This window comes from Macaca fascicularis, chromosome 16 (assembly GCF_037993035.2).
Source record: "Macaca fascicularis isolate 582-1 chromosome 16, T2T-MFA8v1.1".
Classification (NCBI taxonomy): Eukaryota; Metazoa; Chordata; class Mammalia; order Primates; family Cercopithecidae; genus Macaca; species Macaca fascicularis.
Window position 1 is genome coordinate 10,759,200 of NC_088390.1, and position 19,495 is coordinate 10,778,694.

The following is a 19,495-nucleotide window of genomic DNA, read 5'->3' on the forward strand; positions in this document are numbered from 1 at the left end:
AGGCGATCTGCTCGCCTTGGCCTCCCAAAGTACTGGGATTACAGGCATGAGCCACCGCGCCCAGCCAACTGTGGCTGTTTTTAAAAGACAAAGTTGGTCTCTTTCAGAGGCACATGCTGGGAATGGGCTGGGGTGGCAATGGGTGGGGGTGCAGACAAAGTTAAATGTTGGTAATTACTGAAGCTTGCTGATGGGTACATCAAGTTAATTAGTTAACTATTCTTCTTTTTGAATAAGTTTCAAATTTTCCACAATAAAAAGGAAATAAAAGAAAACTCAAGTTTTCTTTCAGTTAAACACCCACACAAATGTTCTCATGAAATAGTACACAGAGTGAGTGACTTTAAGACCCCTTATGAAGCGGGACATTAGCATCCTCAGGTTGAAGATTGAAAAGAAATACCTCCAAGTATTATTTCTTGGTAGTGGAACAAAAGTGATTTAAAAATTTCTTCCTTCAACTTTTCTGTATACCAAACTTTCTTTACTGAGGATATAGTATAATTATGGAAGAAGAGCTAACAAACTTTCAAATACATTGGAAAAGTGTATAGAAAATAATTACCCCCATAAGGTCTAAAGGTGTTACTAAGGAGTATGTGGCTAAAGAGGCTATTACTTGCATCTTATTAATGAATATAAATAACCATCCACTTTGTTACAGAGTAATATAACCCCTAACTGGTAAGTAAAAAGCACAAACTAGGCTGGGCGCGGTGGCTCACGCCTGTAATCCCAGCACTTTGGGAGGCCAAGGCGGGCAGATCACCTGAGGTTGGGAGTTCGAAACCAGCCTGACCAACATGGAGAAACCCCGTCTCTACTAAAAATACAAGAATTAGCTGGGCATGGTGGCACACGCCTGTAGTCCCAGCTACTCGGGAGACTGAGGCTGGAGAATCGCTTGAACCTAGGAGGCAGAGGTTGCAGTGAGCCAAAATTATGCCATTATTGCATTCCAGCCTGGGTGAGAAGAGCGAGACTCCATTTCAAAAAAAAAAAAAAAAAAAAAAAGTACAAACTAAATGGGTAAAAAATGCTTGTATGGGTGACTGCTCTTTTAAAGGTAGCTTATATACACATACACAAAGATTTAAATTGTGCTAAATATAAAACCAAGAAAGGTCTGGGAGATTATAGATGATTTGAAAATATTAATGTTAATTTCTTTTTTTTTTTTTTTTGAGACGGAGTCTCGCTCTGTCGCCCAGGCTGGAGTGCAGTGGCGTGATCTCAGCTCACTGCAAGCTCCGCCTCCCGGGTTTACGCCATTCTCCTGCCTCAGCCTCCTGAGTAGCTGGGACTACAGGCGCCCACCACCTCGCCCGGCTAGTTTTTTGTATTGTTTAGTAGAGACGGGGTTTCACCGTGTTCGCCAGGATGGTCTCGATCTCCTGACCTTGTGATCCACCCGTCTTGGCCTCCCAAAGTGCTGGGATTACAGGCTTGAGCCACCGCACCCGGCGTTAATTTCTTTTAAGCATAAATTTAAGAACAATAAAAGCTATTTTAAAGGATCTTATGCAGATGCATTTACAACTTAAAATCATTTCACTTGGTACACATTAGCCTCCTAACTCGCATGTTTTACTGGTAGTCAGTAAATCTCACCTCTTGCACTTAAGATATCAGCTGCTTCATGAACAGCCAGACACATGAAGTACATTCATGCCTACTGCATTGATAGGATTCTTGTAATTTTCAAATAAACAAGTGGCATTTCTTAAAATATGAATTCGATTGAAGAGTCTAGTGAAAACACTGTAACCCACCCAAGTAAAGATTTGCAAGTGATACTTCATTGAAAGACAGCCTTGCAGCCAGGTGTGGGGGCTCATGCCTGTAATCCCAGCACTTTAGGAGGCCGAGGTGGCGGATCACCTGAGGTCGGGAGTTCAAGACCAGCCTGACCAACATAAAGAAACCCAGTCTTATTAAACATGCAAAATTAGCCGGGCGTAGTTGCACATGCCTGTAATTCTAGCTACTTGGGAGGCTGAGGCAGGAGAATGGCTTGAACCTGGGAGGTGGAGGTTGCAGTGAGCTGAGATTCCGCCATTGCACGCCAGCCTGGGCAACAAGAGTGAAACTCCATCTCAAAAAAGAAAAGAAGAAAAAAAAAAGACAGCCTTTTGATTTCCCAAGATTCGCAGTTGAAAAAGATTGCCCCACTGGCATGGCACCTTTGTTTTGGTTGGATTCACATAGTCACCATAAGCGCACAATAGCAGCAGAAGAAACAGGAACCTACCCTAGAAATTGGGACCTGAGTTTTGCACCCTAATTCTCTGAGATTGTCCCCTTGTGCATAAACAGGAACATCTGGAAGACATCACCTCTAAGGTCCCCTTCCCCACTTCTAACATTCTGACTTCAAGCCTTTAAACTTGACATTAGAATGAAGAACAAATAGAAGTTTTCTCCAAAAGCGGCTGTTCCCTTTCTGGATCATTGCACAAGCCTTAACGTGCAACAGCTGAGAATGAAGACGGAATTTTATCTAAGAGCAAACGGAGCCACACAAATGTTTTCTGGCTTAAAACCGTTAATCTTTTTAAAGATTTGGCCTTTGAGATACTTAATATCTCTCTTGTTAAATAAGAATAGTCTTTTAGTAAGTTCCTTTCTTGACCAAATTCCTAGGAAGGTCATTCCAATCTTGCAGTTGTTTATTAAGGAACAGGCTATTATATTAGCTTGCTAGGGCTGCCTTACCAGGTTTGGTGGCTAAAACAAAGACATTTATTTCCTCACAGTTCTGGAGCTTGGAAGGCAAAAATCAAGGAGTCAGCAGGGTTTGTTTTGCTTTTTTTTTTTTTTCTTGCAACCTCTCTCTTGGCTTGTAAGACTGCTGTTTTCTCTCTGGCTTCTCATGGTCATCTCACTGTGTCTCCTACTCTTTTTGTGACAGCGTGTTGCTCTGTCGCCCCGGCTAAAGTACAATGGTGCAATCTTGGCTCACTGCAACCTCCGCCTCCTGGGTTCAAGGGATTCTCCTGCCTCAGCCTCCCGAGTAGCTGGGATTACAGGCGTCTGCCACCATATCCGGCTAATTTTTGTATTTTTTAGTAGAGATGGGGTTTCACCATGTTGGTCAGGCTGGTCTCAAACTCCTGACCTCAGGTGCTCTGCCCGCCTCGGCCTCCCAAAGTGCTGGGATTACAGGCGTCAGCCACCGCACCCGGCCCTTTTTTTCATGTTTTTTTGAGATGGAGACTCACTCTTGTTGCCCAGGCTGGAGTGCAAGGACACAATCTCAGCTCACAGCAACCTCTGCCTCTCAGGTTCAAGCGATTCTCCTGTCTCAGCCTCCTGAGTAACTGGGATTACAGGCACCTGCTACCATGCCCAGCTAATTTTTGTATTTTCAGGAGACAAGGTTTCACCATGTTGGCCAGGCTGGTCTCAAACTCCTGGCCTTAGGTGATCTGCCCGCCTCGGCCTCCCAAAGTGCTGGGATTACAGGCGTGAACCACTGTGCCCGACTAATCTATTATTTTAAGAACACCATTCATGTAGAACTAGGGCCAACCTAGCAGCCTCATTTTAACTATCTCTTTAAAGACTCTATCTCCAATTACAGTCACATTCGTAAGTACGGAGATTAGGGCTTCAATGTATAAAATTCGGGGGACATTATTAAACCTATAACTAGCATAGTTTTTTTTTTTCTTCATATACTTTTACTTTGATATAAATACTTAGGTTTCAGTATTGAGAACTTAAAAACCAAAAGGCCTCTATCATGTGCATGTAGAAACATATCGTGTCAAAAGAATCTGTTGTCTGTATTTGTTACATCTTAGGATTTACTGAAAAACTTTCGGAGAACTTTGCCCGTAGGGCAGCAGCTTCTGGCAGAAAAAGACCAAACCCGGGCATCCAGGGCAGTTAAATTTAGAAACAAAAGCCAAGATTCACTCTATCATTCAATAATCATTTTCTTCAATGGCTGTCACACCAAAAGAAGGCTCAAATTTGTTTATTTGTAAATTCATTTTAATTAATGTATCTCTACATAGATATATATAGAGAGGGCCTCACTCTATCGCCCAGGCTGGAATGCAGTGGCGTGATTATAGCTCACTGAAGCCTTGAATTCCTGGACTCAAGTGATCCTCCATTTCATTCTCCTGAGTATCCGGGACTACAGGCATGTGCCACCACGCCAAAAAAATTTTTTGTAGCGATGGGGAGGGGTCTCACTATGTTGCCCAGGCTTGTCTTGAACACCTAACCTCAAGCAATCCTCAGGCCCTGGCCTCCCAAAGTATTGGGATTACAGGCATTAGCCATTGTGCCAGGCAAGTTATTTCCCCAAAAAAACACTTTCTTAAGGGATGGTCCCGGTCCGCCAGCATCTGAGTCACCTGGGATATCTTACGGAAGCCGGTCTCTGCATCATACTGCGGATTCAGTGAATTCAGCTCTGGGTCTGGGAATCTGCACTTCAGCAAGCGTCCCACCCACCTGCCCGCTGGGGCCTGCGGGTCTCTTCCCTGAGAGCTGTGTGCAGCCATCTGTGCACCCACTCATCACCCATGAAAAAGATCACGCTTGTCTGAACAGCAGAATCGAATATGTTTATTTTACACAAAGTACAATTCAGTATATGCAGAGAGGTACTCAGCATCACCCCCGTGATCAATATCCTCTTTATTTTCATTTGGTATGTCACTGAAACCCTGGCACACCACTTAGCTAAAAATCACACAAAAGACCCCCTAGAGACATCAAACTGATGTTTTTCTTTCCCCCAAACGATAGATTTCCTCTTCATTAGTCAAATCCGATAGTGATATTCATTAATAAGGAAAACTAAAGTTTTCAAGTATCAACTCTGAATGGCAGAGACCTTAATCTGTTATTAGCCACCAAGAACTCAGAAGAACAGAGAACTCAAGAAGAGGCAAGCAGGAGCACTACGAAAATTATATTCTTTTCCATGAAATTCAGTCCCACAGCTCTTTGAGCAAGGGTCCAAGACAATGGAGAGGCAGGAAAGCTGCTGGAAGGGCCTGTTTGCAGGCAGAAATGCACTGGCTGTGCCTCGCCCCGCCGTGTCCTTTCCGCAGGTGGGTTCTTTACTGGCTTCACTTTAACTTGGTCCTCTGACTTTGGGTTGTAAACTTTACAGTTCCAAGAATCAATTTTGGTTGAACGCAAGGGTAACATCCCCATCCAAAACAGAAATGTTCTCATGATATGAAGGCCACTCTGTAGACTGCATGTATATATGTTTATATTTATATAAGCTCCTATGCGAGACAAAGTTTCCTTCCTCTTAGCAAGAGAATACTGCATCCAGCAACACTGCTTTGGCTAGCTCTTTTTCCTGTATGGCCTCATGTGTGCGACAATTGAAGCAGCTATTTCTCCCTTCCTCTTGTTCTGGCCAAAATAATCTAGGAACTCACCATCTGGTCCAACCAAGTACATTATTATTGTGTGATCCACCTGCAGAGAAAAGCGGGGAGAGTGTGACAAAGATTACCAAAATAAGTTGCTTATTTTACTGAATGTATCCTGCAAGATAAGAGAACTTTACATTCATGCTTAAATAACCTTTGTAGCATCTATTATTCATGGAATAGGCTTAAGCCTATTATAGCAAATTCCAAAATTGTCTAAAATCTTCTGTGTCCTAAACATCTGCACTGGTTATTGCTTAGTCACAGCTAGAACCTGAAATTCTTTTGGTTTAATCCTTAACACATTTACCCACACACTCTCTGAGAAAAGAATTCACCTTCTAAGAAATAGCTGCTGCAGGCTTTCATAAAGCAGTCAATATTTGTGGAATAGCAATGCTGTTGAAAAATACCTTCATTTTTGAGTAAGGTATCTCCTCAGACCCTAAACATGTTAGAGACATCACATGGAATTAAGTGTTGGTGCAAAACTGCTTTCTTTCGTAAGTTCTCGGGTTTATTCCTTTATGTTTTAGAAAGAACTGGTTGTCATTCATTACTGCCAAAATTCTGCTTACCATGCTTTATGAGAAGAAATCAGAAAACTAATCACGAGTTTAAATAATCTATAAAGTTGAACAATATTTACTTTTAATATTAGTAATTCAAACAGAAACAGGAAAAGAAACATTTTTCTCCCCAAGGCAATTTTTGTCTCCTCCACTGAATAATCCTGTCTGAAATCAATCCATCACCTGGAAAGCAAACCTTCAGAAGCCATAAATGCTGCCCTTCCCCAGCCCCCCAGCCCCCGCCGCCAACTCACGGAGTCATCTTAAAAATCACCTGGAAAGCAAATCCTCGGGAGCGTAAATGCTGCTCCCCCCAACCACAGAGTCATCTGAAACTCAGCATCCATTTTCCCAGCAAAGTCCTAAAACGGTCCCAGTTCTAACTTTAACTTAGATTAGTCTGCAGTTTTTTTAGTTAGACACTTCCATAAAACCCAATTTCAAGTGAGATTTGGCACTTAAGAGTCCTTGGAATTTATTGCAGGCTTCATTGCTATTTGGCAAGACAAAGAAAGACAGGAATGTGATTACAAATACCAAACTGGAGACACTGCCCAAATATACCCCAGCATGCATCATATGTCTGTGAGGGTATTATCTTTTATACACGCATTCTTAAGGCAGCAAATGGAAAGAGCACCTGCTTCCCCGCATAAGGAAAGAATGTGCACCAAAACAGCGCCAACAACTGGATCTCAAGTGCTGTGGGGCAGTTCACTGTCGGAGCAACACGGGGAGCTCTATTTCTCCACACAATTGACAAAGAAATCAGAAGTCAGTCTCCAGTTCTCTCGTCAAGCCTTACTCTGTAGCTTACATCACTCTTTCTCCCTATTTCTTCCTTTTCTCTATTCTCTGTTAAAAAAACAAATTACAGTATGTGGGACTTATTTTCTGAGTGTTCTTAATATAAATTACCTTATAGTACACAACAAAAACATCGTTTTATCTGTATCTGTTGAACTTGTCAGGTCACTCCTCAATATTCCTTTGGGTTGTGACAGAGCAAATTGACATTTATTCTAATATAGAGGTCTTCCAAGTTCTAGTACTTCCTTGTATAGAAAAAGGACACTAGCATTAACTGACAAATTCTTTCACATGTCATCTTAAGCCATGAAACAGGTATTCTCCTCCTCTACAAATGGCATCACAGGCGGAGAGAGTAAATTATATAATTGCTAAGTGCCAGGCCTAACTTTAAAAGCTAGAATCTGTCCAGTTTTAAAGTCTACAAACTTTTATCACCATGTTGCCTCTAGCTCCAATTCTAGTGGAGGGCAGTAACTCAGTTTTTTTAGTGTGCAAGTTACGTTTTAGTGTGAGTTACGTTTTGAAAAGGTAATATATGCACATAGAAAAGGAATATTCAGTAAATTTATACAATGAAAATGTCCCTCCTCGTCCTCACACCCAGAGTGCCTCAGTTCCCTTTAGAGGGAACCAATGTCACCAGTTCCTTCTGTATCCTTCCAGAGAAATTCTCTGCATCTACTATGTGTATATATCCACTACCACTTATTTTTTTAATACACAAGTAACAATATATTATAGAGTACCTGCTTTCTCATTTAACAATATATTGGACATTGTTCTATATCAGATTATACACAGTAGTTAAAAAATGGTTACTGGATTTTCAGTCTTTTCTCTTTACAATGCCATAGGGTATATTTGTAGGATAAAGTCCAAAAAGTAGAATCTCTGGCCTAAAAAGTGTATCACTTTAAATGTGAGAGACACTGTTAAATTGCCCTCTAAGAGGGTGTATGAATTTAATTCCTATCAACAATGCATGAGAGAGCCTGCTGTTCCAAATTCACTCCTCCAGTATATTTCCTGTTTTTCCAATTTTGACAATATGTTTTCAAATTTCCTGACCACTGCTGAGCTAATAGAAAAATGTTACCTCATTATACAATTCACCTTTCTTTTATTAGGAAACTGAACATTTAGGTTTGAAAGCCATTTGTATTCTTTTTTCAACAGCATTTTCTAACTAATACCTATATAACAATGGAGTATTATATATATAAAATACAATAATGTGCAGATCCAGCTTTCTATGGAATCCCAAATATTTGGTATACCCAGTTCGATCAGTCTGAAGAGTCCACTCAAAAGCCAGAAGCTTACCTTTGTTGTTGTTTGAGATTAAGAAAATTTCATTCCATTACATCTCAACATTAACCTTAAAGGTACCCCCTTACTTCCTGCAGGTCCTTAAATGTTAATAGAAGTTTCCCAAACCGTCTTATGGATGAAAATCTGTGACTTCAAGGGACTGAAGTCACACTAATGAAAAGCCTAAGAAGCTGGAGAGTGTCTCCCCCTATTGGATGATTTAGCAAATGTACAGCAACGAATTCCCCATCGAATTTCATCAAAAGGCAAATTCTTATAGCAGTAGGCCAGTATTTCTAAAAATGGGGCCAAAGATACATTCTACAAGGTCCAAGAAGTCTCCATAAGACTTACATATTTTCGTTTTCATTTGTAATTAAAAAAATGAATATCCATATTCTGGATTATCTGTGTTGTGAGTATAAATTTCAGTGCCCAGGCTTGTGTTTGCTTTATGATCTCACTGGCACCTAGCTGTCCACTGCTGTTACAGGCAGACATGAATATGATACATTCTTGCCACATCAATACTAACCAGGCAAGGCAGGCTACACAATTAAAGGTTTCAAAGTATTTTAAATAGAAAATGCAGAGGGGCAGTTGAGTAGAGCTGGGTATGTGACAGCAGTCTGACCACCACCCTCTTCCCGCTGTGAGCAGCACTTTGGTTTCAGCAAAATCTCTTGTCACTGTAACTGAATGTTTTCAGTTTAAGTTTTGCAGGCTGTTTGGGTTTATTTGTACAACTTCTTTCTGATTTATGGCTTTCTGACTCTGAATTATGAGTTCTAAGCGTAAGACTATGGACTGTTACCTAGTTTAGGACTGGATACATTTAAACAATTTAATATAACTCATTTAATGCTGGAAATCAGACTGATGAGCTCATGTATTCCTGCTGTCATCATCAGGTAAACTCCAAACCAGTTAACACAACTCTCTGTAAAAAAGAAGTCTGGAAAGTCCTTTTCCTATGGTTTCCTCTCTCGGCCACTGTGGCTCTCTGCGCTTCTCTCATTCTGCTAGAGCAGCAAGAGGAAAACAGAGGAGGGTCCCTCTACTTTCCTTACAATTAAGGCTTAAGGAAAAATGCTCATGTTTCTCATCTTTTACTCCAAGGAATCCAAGTTTCCCTAATTCTACAAGGCAGCACAACTGGAAGACAAGATTACTGTGTAGGCTTAATTAAGGCAAACGGGCCAGAAGCTTGCTTTTAGTTTAGGCTGTAGGCTCCAGGAGCACATGTGTTCCAGGTTCAAAGGGACAGAGAAACCACGGTTGGCTGTCGAGACAAAGCACTGCACTGAGACATCCCACCCCCTCTGCATCTCACTCTTCGGACGGGCCATGGGGAGCTGCTGGATCAGTGATTCAGGGTCTTGGCCATCTTTCTTTCCACAAAGACAGCTTCACAGCTAGAAAGAGCTTATGATTACCCTGCCCAAACAATATTATAGAAAAACCAGAGTACGACAACTAAGAAAACAACTGAAATAATGCTAAAATACAATGCCGACTCTTAATGTGATAGGAGAAAAATGTCCAAATTGAGAAGAAAATTGGTGGATCATGGTGGTGCTAATGCCCGTTTTTGGTGCTTCGCTGTGAAACCACTGACAAGAAAAGAAACACAGTAACTCGGGCATGACCCTAAGGCTTCTGGGGCAGTGCTGATGAATATGAGGATAGTTCATTTAAGAGCGACACCAGTACAACAGAATTTCTGTTCCTTATCATTAAAAAGCACACATTTAACACCTAACTGTCTAAGGCATATAGTCAATGGGCAAATAAACCTTTTATCTTTTGCTTTTCAGAATTCTCATTCAACCTAAAAATGCAGTTCTCCATGGCCTAAAACTGGTTCTCCAAAAGAACAATTTCTGATACCTCTATACTGGGGACACAGTGAGAACCAACACAATCTCTTCAAAATAAGTGTTGTTCCAAATGACGGCTTCTCTTTATTTACAACATAGCACCCAAGTATCTGGTTTTAAATTGCCCTAAAATTCTGTATGTCACTATAAGAGAAAAACAGGCAACTGAATTATGAGAATAGTGAATACAAATCAAACAATCATCTTTTAAAAAGCATGCTTCTGGCTGGGTGCAGCGGCTCAGGCCTGTCATCTCAGCACTTTGGGAAGCTGAGGTGAGCAGCGCAGATCACCTGAGGTCAGGAATTCCAGACCTCTTGGCCTCGCCTGGCCAACATGACAAAACTCCTTCCCTACTAAAAATACAAAAATTAGCCGGGCATGGGTGGGCGCACACCGGTAATCTCAGCTATGCGAGAGACTGAGGGAGGAGAACTGCTGGAATCCAGGAGGCGGAGGTCGAAGTGAGGCGAGATCATACCACTGCACTCCAGCCTGGGTGATGGAGTGAGACTCCATCTCAAAAATAAATAAAAAGTAAAAAACATGCTTATATTATCCTTTCAAATATTCAAAATTCCTAAGGAGGGTGGGTGCAGTGGCTCCCGCCTGTAATCCCAGCACTTTGGGAGGCTGAGGTGGGAAAGGCCAGGAGTTCGAGATCAGCCTGGCCAACATGGTGAAACCCCGTCTCTCCCAAAAAATATAAAAAAGTAGCCAGGTGTGGTGGCACGCACCTGTAATCCCAGCTACTCGGGAGGCTGAGGTAGGAGAATTGTTTGAATCTGGGAGGCGGAGGATGCAGTGAGCCAAGATCGTGCCACTGCACTCCAGCCTGGACAACAGAGTGAGACTGTCTCAAAAAAAAAAAAAAAATTCCTAAGGACTTTGCAATAATCTTAGGTTTTCTCTCTTCTCAGAAGCCAGTCAGTCACTGAAAGTCTTATGACTATTTGGGATCTGGGAGCTGGTCCATGGGTTAAAACCAGAGCATTTACTCACTATGTAGTCTTCATCTTCATCCTTGGGGCCAGGGCTGTAATACACTCTGTATGCTCTGGCCACTTGATCGACTTCTTCTCTCGTGCCAGTCAAGCCAACCAGTTTGGGAGAAAATTCTAAATAAAAAATGAGAGAGACAGTGAAACTGACAGGGGTTAAAAAGGGCAAAGGAAAACTTTTGAGGGTAACAGGTATGTTCATTTTCTTCACTGTGGGATGGTTTCAGTTACAAAAGGCAACAAATTATATACTTCAAATACCTATACTTTATTGCATGTCAATTATACTTTAATAAGTGTGTTAGAAGTAATTATACATACAGCAGATCCTTCATAAAACATATTTTTAAATAACCTCAGTTTTAGAAGATATGTATTTGAATGTGTCATATAATAAATATAAATATAAAACTATTCTTTAGTGCTTTTAACCAGTTATTAAATCAATGTTAATATAATTAAAATTGAGATTCCTGATTTTTAAGTACATATGCTGAACTTGAGTCTAGAGAATTAAACTTGCCCACTCTCACAGCTGAATTAGAACCTAAGCATCTACTCTCAATTCCACTATAATTTGTAGTCTTTAAAAGTGCCTAACAGCTTTTAAACAGCATACAGAGATGTTTGATTGAAATTCCTCCATTGAAAGTAATGCCTTCCTTATAAGCAGAAAAAACAATCCTAAAATTTCTATAAAACCACAACAGACCCCTAAAAGCCAAGGCAATCTTAATTAAAAAGAACAAAGCTGGCAGGATCACACTACCTGACTTCAAAACATAGTACAAAGCCATAGTAAACAAAACAGCATGGTACTGGGATAGAAAGACACACAGACCAATAGGAACAGAATAGAGAACCGAGGAATTAAGCCAAATGATTTCTGACACAGACACCAAACTTACGCTGGGAAAGGACAGTCTCTTCAAGAAATGGTGCTGAAACTAGATCCCTATTTTTATCATATATAAAAATCAAATATAAATGTAGGAAAGACAAATGTAAGACCTGAAACTATAAAATTAGTAGAAGAAAACAAAGGGGAAACACTTCAGGACATTAATCTGGGAAAAAATTTTATAGACAAGGCCTCAAGAGCACAGGCAACAAAAGCAAAAATAGGCAAATGGGATTATATCAAAACAAAAAGCTTCTGCACAGCAAAGGAAACAATAAACAGAAGGAAGAGACAACCTGAAGAATGGGAGAAAATATGTGCACACTATTCATCTGACTAGGGAGTAATATCCAGAATGTACAAGGAACTCAATCAACTCAAAAGCAAAAACAAAAATAACATTTTTTAAAAGGGCAAATGATCTAAATAGGCATTTCTCAAAAGAAGGCATACAAATGGCCAACAAGTATATGAAAAAATGCTCAACATCACCAAACACCAGGGTAACGCAAACCAAAACCACAATTAGGTATCATCCCAATTTGAATGACTATCACCAAAAATACAAAAAAATAACCAATGGTGACAATGATTCAGAACAAAGATACCTCATACACATTGTTGATGGAAATGTAAATTAGTATAACCATCGTGGATAGCAGTATGGAGGTTCCTCAAAAAACTAAAAACAGGACTGCAATACAATCCAGGAATCTCCCTACCGGGTATATATCCAAAGGAGATGAAAACAGTATATTGAAGAAACGTCTGCATTCCCATGTTTACTACAGCACTAATCACAACAGCCAAGATATGAAATCCAACAGTACTCATTAACAGGTGAATGGATAAAGAAAATGCGGTATACATACATCATGGAATACTACCCGCCATATGAAAGAATGAAATCCTGTCATTTGTGGCAATGGAGATGAGCCTGGAGGATACTATTAATATGTTAAATGAAAAAAGTCAGGCACAGAAAGATAAATACTGCATGTTCATATTCATATGCAGAGGCTAAAAAAGTTGATCTCATAGAAGTAGAGAGAAGAACTGTGGACACTAGAGGCTGGAAAGGATACGGGAGGAGAGGGACTCTGTACCCCATAAATACGTACAACTGTTATGAGTCAATTAAACAACAGTTACGTGTTTGTCATAGTAAATGTTTTATTTATTTTTAAGACGGAGTCTAGTTCTGTTGCCCAGGCTGGAGTTCAGTGGCGTTATGTCCGCTCACTGCGACCTGCACCTCCCGGGTTCACACAATTCTCCTGTCTCAGCCTCCCAAGTAGCTGGGATTACAGGCGTGCAGCACCACGCCTGGCTAATTTTTGTATTTTCTAGAGACGGGGTTTCACCATGTTGGCCAGGCTGGTCTCAAACTTCTGACTTAAGGTGATCTGCCCACCTTGGTCTCCCAAAGTGCTGGGATTACAGGCATAAGCCACCATGCCTGGCCTGTCACAGCAAATGTTTTAAATTTATAAAACATGTGCTGAGTTCAAAATATGTTTATATTTAATTATTCATCTTTAATCTCCCAATGAACATACTTCCAGAATATATGTTTGTCCTAATTTTACCAAGGAGAGAATGAGTTACAGCGCTGGAATTAGAAGCAATGTGTCCTTACTCTCAACTCAAGGCTTGATTAACTTAGTTGATACATGAAGGCCAAGTTCAAATCCTTTCTCTGTGACAAAACATAAAAAGCACTGCATCAGGAATTGAGAAACCCGTTTCTTACCTATGCCCTGACTATCCACAGTAATAATTCCTAGCTTCATCTTTTTATTTGCCCATAAAATTGGTGATAATACCATTTGTCCTATTTCACAAGGCACTGTAAGGTTCAAATGAACTGATATTCCAAAAACTTTAAAGCTAAATAAATGTAAAGTATGATTTAAAAAACATACCTTTCACATACTTTGCGATGGCTTCTTTTGTGTCCCTCTCTGGGTCAATGCTGATGAAAAGTGGAGTTAGATCTGGCAGAGTTGTAATGCTATCTGAAAGAGAGTTCCAATTAGTCCGTATTCACACCCTAAGGGGAAAGACAAAGAAAACCAGCAATAACAGTAGAGTAGAGGACGTGCTGGACAGCTAGGTGTTTCGAAAACAGATGGACATCTTAACATTCAGGTGAAGAGGAAGACGACGGGGAAGGGTATGGGGATGGGATGGCCTTTAGGAGGAGCAGACTCATACACAGTAGTATTGTCTGTGGTGGATAATACAAGGTTACATATCCTGTCAACTGCCTGCACCAGCACGTAAGTGTTCTTCCCCTGGATAATGTCATGTGGCTATCTTATCTCTTAATCCACTCCAGTATCTGTAGTTTTTTTCACTCCCACCATATCTCAAGGGCGAGAAGGTAAACTGTTAATAAGAACTGAATATCCTGAAATAATACACTTTATGGAGGCACCCTTCCTTCTTACTGGTATTAGTAAAATGCCACAGACTGCAAACCATTGCAAACATTTCCTAATTTAATTGTCACAATCAGTGGGGAAGAGGCAATGGTGGCCTCAGTGATGCAATAAAAGAAGGGATATAAAAGCCGAGTTAAGGGAGACACACTGACATTTTTAAGTGATCTAACATTTCACATCAAAACAAGCTTCCTTCAGTGGAGAATAAGGTCACAAGACTCAAAGCAACAAACAAGCCAAATGCTGAGATTTTATGTTCTTACAAATCACATAATTGCAAAACCCCACCTAACAATAATACGAGAATGTGAAAAACCTAGTAACATTAAGTAAACATATACTTTGTATAATTAGTGACGGCTTTCTTACCTATTTCATCCACGACTTGAATCATCTTCTCTAGTTCTTCTGGACAGACATCAGGGCAATGAGTGAAGCCAAAATAAATCAATAACCACTGACCCAAGTAGTCCTTGTCAGTTTTATGCTCCCCAGTATGAGTTGTGAGGGAAAAGGGTCCCCCAAGTAAAGGCTTGCCGATCTGTCGCTGCCGTTCCTTCTCTAACTCTTAAGGAGACAAAAACATACACACCAAAAAAAAGTCAGTTTAATCAGAGGTACTCAAATACCTGACATATGGCCAGTACTATGTTACTCCCGGTGGGGGCACAAAATGTGGAAAAAATAGTTTGTTTTCAAGAAGCTAAAAAAATCTTGAGAAAAATAAGCACAAAACATTAAAACAAAATCAAATAAAATACTATGGTATGTTATAAAAAAGGAAACAATATTTCTTCTTTTTCAGGAACAATTCAGTCCTAAGCCATTAGGTGTGTCCATGCTGGGGACAGGGAGGGGCCGCAGTGGCCTACAGCTGCATGTCTGAACCCAAGTGGGGTACAGTGGGTGGCCTGGCATATGGAGTCTGATCCTGCGTGGGGAGGTGAGAGTGGCGATGGGACCTTAGTTACACACAAGAAATTGATGAAATAAATGAATATATTAAAGACAAGAGAGTTACAATAGGAAATGGAGTCAACTATGGAGAGGAAGAAAGCTAGGCTGAACCCTGTAGTACTGGAAATACACTGGAGGTACTAGTGTGACCTTCTATCTATATAGATATAAAATAAATATAGATGTACATAAATACATCTATTTTCTCACCATGTCCACTGAGAGGACCAGGGAGCAGACACACTCCAAGAAACGATGAGCCCAGAACCTGACTTCTAAATATCATTCTTCACTAAAAGGAAACAGCTTTTTGGAGAAATGGCTGATACCAGGGTTGCGGCAAAGAAAGTGGAAAATGAGGCTGGAACCTCTTGTTGTGGCAGAAGGAAAGCAGAACTCAGAGAACATGTCAAATCCACAGAAGCCTGCTGCAAGGGGGCCACGGCTGATCAATCTGGGACAACTTGGGCATCAAAATAAAGAGATTATGGATTGAAACTGAATGAATATACAGCAAACAAGTCCACAGATATAAATAAACGAATGCATTGATAGTGTGATGGGGAACAGAATATTTAAGTATACATATGCCAATACAAATCACGAAAGACCATTAATTACATGAGTAACTTTTCAGTAGAAAACCTGTTAGACACACATTAATCAAGTGATCAAACTGGACATTATCAGTAATGGGACAACTGGTACTATGTGGTATCTGACCAGATGCAAGGAGAACACAGCATCACTTTTGTGATATTCCTGCCAAAGTTGAACAACCTGAATGACCTGAATGAGGAAACATCAGACAAATCCAAGCTAAGAGGCATTCTGCAAAATAACTCTCCTGTAACTGTCAAAGCTGTCAAGATCGTGGGGGTCAGTTAAGTCTGGGAAATTGTTACAGATGAAGGAGGCTAAGGTGAACAACTAGGTACAAGGTGGTGTGGTTCTGAAACGGATGAAACGGATGTCTTTTGCTATGAAAGACGTCAAGTAGCAAAACTTGGAAGACTGAACTGTAATCCAGCCTGGGCAACAGGAGCAAAACTCTGTCTCAAAAACCAAACAAACAAACAAAACCCTGCCTGAAGACTGAACAGTAGCAAAATATCAGTGTTAATTTTCTAATTTTGATGGTTGTATCGTGGTTACGTTCGAGAAGGTCCTTGTTTGTAGGAAATACACCAAAAAGTGTTTGGAGCTGATGAGGCAACATGTCGGCAAATAAATACTCTCAAATTATTTAGGAAGAGTTTTAAGATTATTTCATAACACATTTTTTAAAATAAAACAAACGTTAGAATTGCACTTGAAATTCCAAACTAAAGTCAAAAAAAGCTTCCATATTCTGGAATTTTCCTGCCACAACTTTCCTAGCTTTTCTTTGTGAAACTAAAGGAACTTACTGCTTATTAGACTATGAAAATCTTACCAATACTACTTATTATGCCAAAAAGTCTGATATACATATATATATACACGTATATCAGTACTAAACTTACACTGCTAAGTTCCCAAAGCCTATGAATTCCCAGATTTAATCATTGGCCTTTGTCTATAATGTTATCAAAAGAGACTCCAAAGAATGGGAAAGATTTAAGCAATACTTTAAAGATTTACCTAAAACATCTAAACCAAATCTTAGAGAAGTCCTAGGATATTCACTAACATACAAAGTTCTTATAAACAATTTCTAAATATTTCAAGATGCTAATCCAGAGTAGCTCCTGGCATTTCCTGACCAGGCTCTCTTCACCACCCCCTCATCCACAGAGGGCATGCAATATCTACTCGCACCATGCTTCTTGCCTGATCCCTAGGAAGCCTTCTCAAATCCCAAGGCTGGGCCTCGCTTTTGCTCTCAGAACATGCTAAGCTTCCTTCTGGCCTGGCAGAACCGCATCTAGTAAAATCCTTTACTTCTGTGTCAGTTTCCCTGCCATGTGCACCTCAAAGGCTGGAGTGCATCTTAGTCATCTTTGTACCCTCCAGATTTCATCTTGCCCAGTCAAATCTATCCACAGTATATCTTTTAACACTCTTATGCAGTGGTATCCTAGCTTGGGTCCTGGAACAGATAAAAGACACTGACAGAAAAACAAGTGAAATCCAAATAGAAGCTGTAATTTAATAGTTGTGTGCCATTTTAAATTTCTTAGTTATGAAAAATGTGCCATGGCTATAAAAGATGTTAATATTAGGGGAAGCTGGGTGAAAGGTATATAGAACCTATGCTATCTTTGCAAATTTTTTTGGTAAATCTAAAGTTGTTCCAAAACAAAAAGCTTAAAAACAACGAAAAAGGTGTTAGTCCATAGCCAGGAAGAACTTTATTTAGGGCTGAGCAGATGACAGCTACTTACTCTCTGCCTTTTCTTTCTTCATGTACTTCATTCCAGCCAATAAAGCTCCTCCAATAGCAAATGTGATTGCTAAAGACTTCCAGGAAACAGGCTACTAGGGCAGGGATTTCAAACATAAAAATTCTAGTAAGATGCAAACATTTAACCATATAAACTTATGACAGTAGTTTTTAATAAATATACACACAGGCCATGATGTTGTTAAATGTGCAAAATGTTTCAGGGATGAGAAAATGCTCAAAGTTTCTGTGGATGCAGTTAGGTCTGGGATCTGAATTACAAAGACAGTCATCTCCAAGGGAAAGTTCCCTAAGTCAGTTTCTCTTCACGTTTAAAAAACAAACAAACAAAAATACAACCTCAAGTACCATGATTGTTACTATGTGTGACCCTGGCTCCAATCGTGACTTAAAAACCAATTACGGCCCGGCGTCTTGGGTCACACCTGTAATCCCAGCACTTTGGGAGGCCGAGGCGGGTGGATCACCTGAGGTCTGGAGTTTGAGACCAGTATGGCCAACATGGTGAAATCTCATCTCCGCTAAAAATACAAAAATTAGCTGGGCGTGGTAGCGGGTCCCTCTAAACCCAGCTACACGGGAGGCTGAGGCAGGAGAATCGCTTGAACCAGGGAGGCGGAGGTTGCAGTGGGCCGAGATCCGGCCACTGCACTCCAGCCTGGGCAACAGAGCAAAACTCCGTCTCAAAACAAAATAAAAACCAAAAATCCAAACACACACACAAAAAAACCATTATCTGTTTATGCTGATACTGAGAATATAAACAAACCAAACGAAATTTGGGAGGTTAACCTAACTCTGGCTTCCAGAAGTAACAAAGCCAAAGTACAAGAGGCATCTAAAAGTGGAGCTTCCTGCAAATTACTGCCATTATTTCTTTGTACCCTTATTCAACTCCCCAAATGAGGAAGAAGTTGGCCAACTAGGCCTAACTCATTAACCTTCCCGCAGCTCCGAAAACCCACTTCTCTTACCACAGGATAGTGGCTCTCAAGTTCTTTCTGGGTCAGAATCGGAACTCGAGAGAACCCCAAGAAAAAGGCACATCCACACATAACTAAGTTCCATTTTTTGTTTCAATTTCAACATATACATGGAACTCTGGATGAGGCTCAAGTGACAAATTATAAAAGTCCTCGGACTCCTCAATCACAGTCAACTTTAGGTTCACACCCTTAAGAAAACCTGAAACTTAATTTTTTTTTTTGGTGGAAACGCTAACATAAAATCCAAGTCCGGGCATCCAGCCACGTGGAGAGGGTGTAAGTAAGGTCTCAAGTTCTCTCTGGAGAACTGGGACTACCGGCTAAGCACGGGAAATGCAGGATGAAATTCCATGACGCAGGTAAGGCGCCCAAGCTGAGGACAACTTTAAGGGAGGCGGAGTGTCTGAGGTTAGTTACGATCAAGTGGGATGTGGCGGCTGGGCTGGCCGACAGCAGCGACGAGCACCAGAAGGGTTCCAGATGTGCACTCACCCCGGGCTTCGAGGGGCGCGTGGAGTCTCTGGGGCCCTTCTCCGACCACGGGGGTGGGGGTGGCGGCCTCGCCGTGCTGAGGGGCCGGGTTCCTAAGCAGTAGCCAGGGAGCCCCGAGGCACGCCACACCTCCGCTTGCCGCGAGCAGAGCTGCCTCAGCAAGACTCTCGCAGTCCCCTCGGCTGGGCCCCAAAGCTCGAGTCCGCGAGGCAAGAAGCGCCAAAGTTGGCCACCCAGAGGCCGCATAACTCGTCCGGGTACCAGGACCAGCATCGCCAAGAACTTCGGAGACCGGGTATCCTTTGACCCTTCCTGCGATTTCCGGTAACGTTTCGCTT

At 41.0% G+C, this 19,495-nt stretch overlaps 1 protein-coding gene across 3 annotated transcripts; it reads right to left on the reverse strand.

Moving 5' to 3' along the window:
• Window positions 1–4,562: 4,562 nt before the first annotated feature.
• On the reverse strand, window positions 4,563–19,480 carry SCO1 (synthesis of cytochrome C oxidase 1). Of its 3 annotated transcripts, none has more exons than XR_012425287.1 (6): window positions 15,504–15,756; window positions 14,706–14,903; window positions 13,815–13,907; window positions 10,990–11,105; window positions 6,258–6,476; window positions 4,563–5,457 (listed from the first exon to the last, which is right to left on the reverse strand). XR_012425287.1 is itself a non-coding variant. In XM_065532781.2 (6 exons), exons 1-6 carry the CDS (start codon window positions 19,428–19,430, stop codon window positions 5,323–5,325), a joined length of 906 nt encoding a protein of 301 aa, XP_065388853.1. In that variant the 5' UTR covers window positions 19,431–19,480; the 3' UTR covers window positions 4,563–5,322. The 3 variants fall into 3 exon arrangements, 2 of the variants coding, with proteins under 2 accessions (XP_065388853.1, XP_073874701.1); XM_065532781.2 differs by lacking the exons at window positions 6,258–6,476; window positions 15,504–15,756 and adding exons at window positions 17,660–17,750; window positions 19,158–19,480; XM_074018600.1 differs by lacking the exon at window positions 6,258–6,476 and having other exon boundaries at window positions 15,504–15,791.
• Window positions 19,481–19,495: the final 15 nt, after the last annotated feature.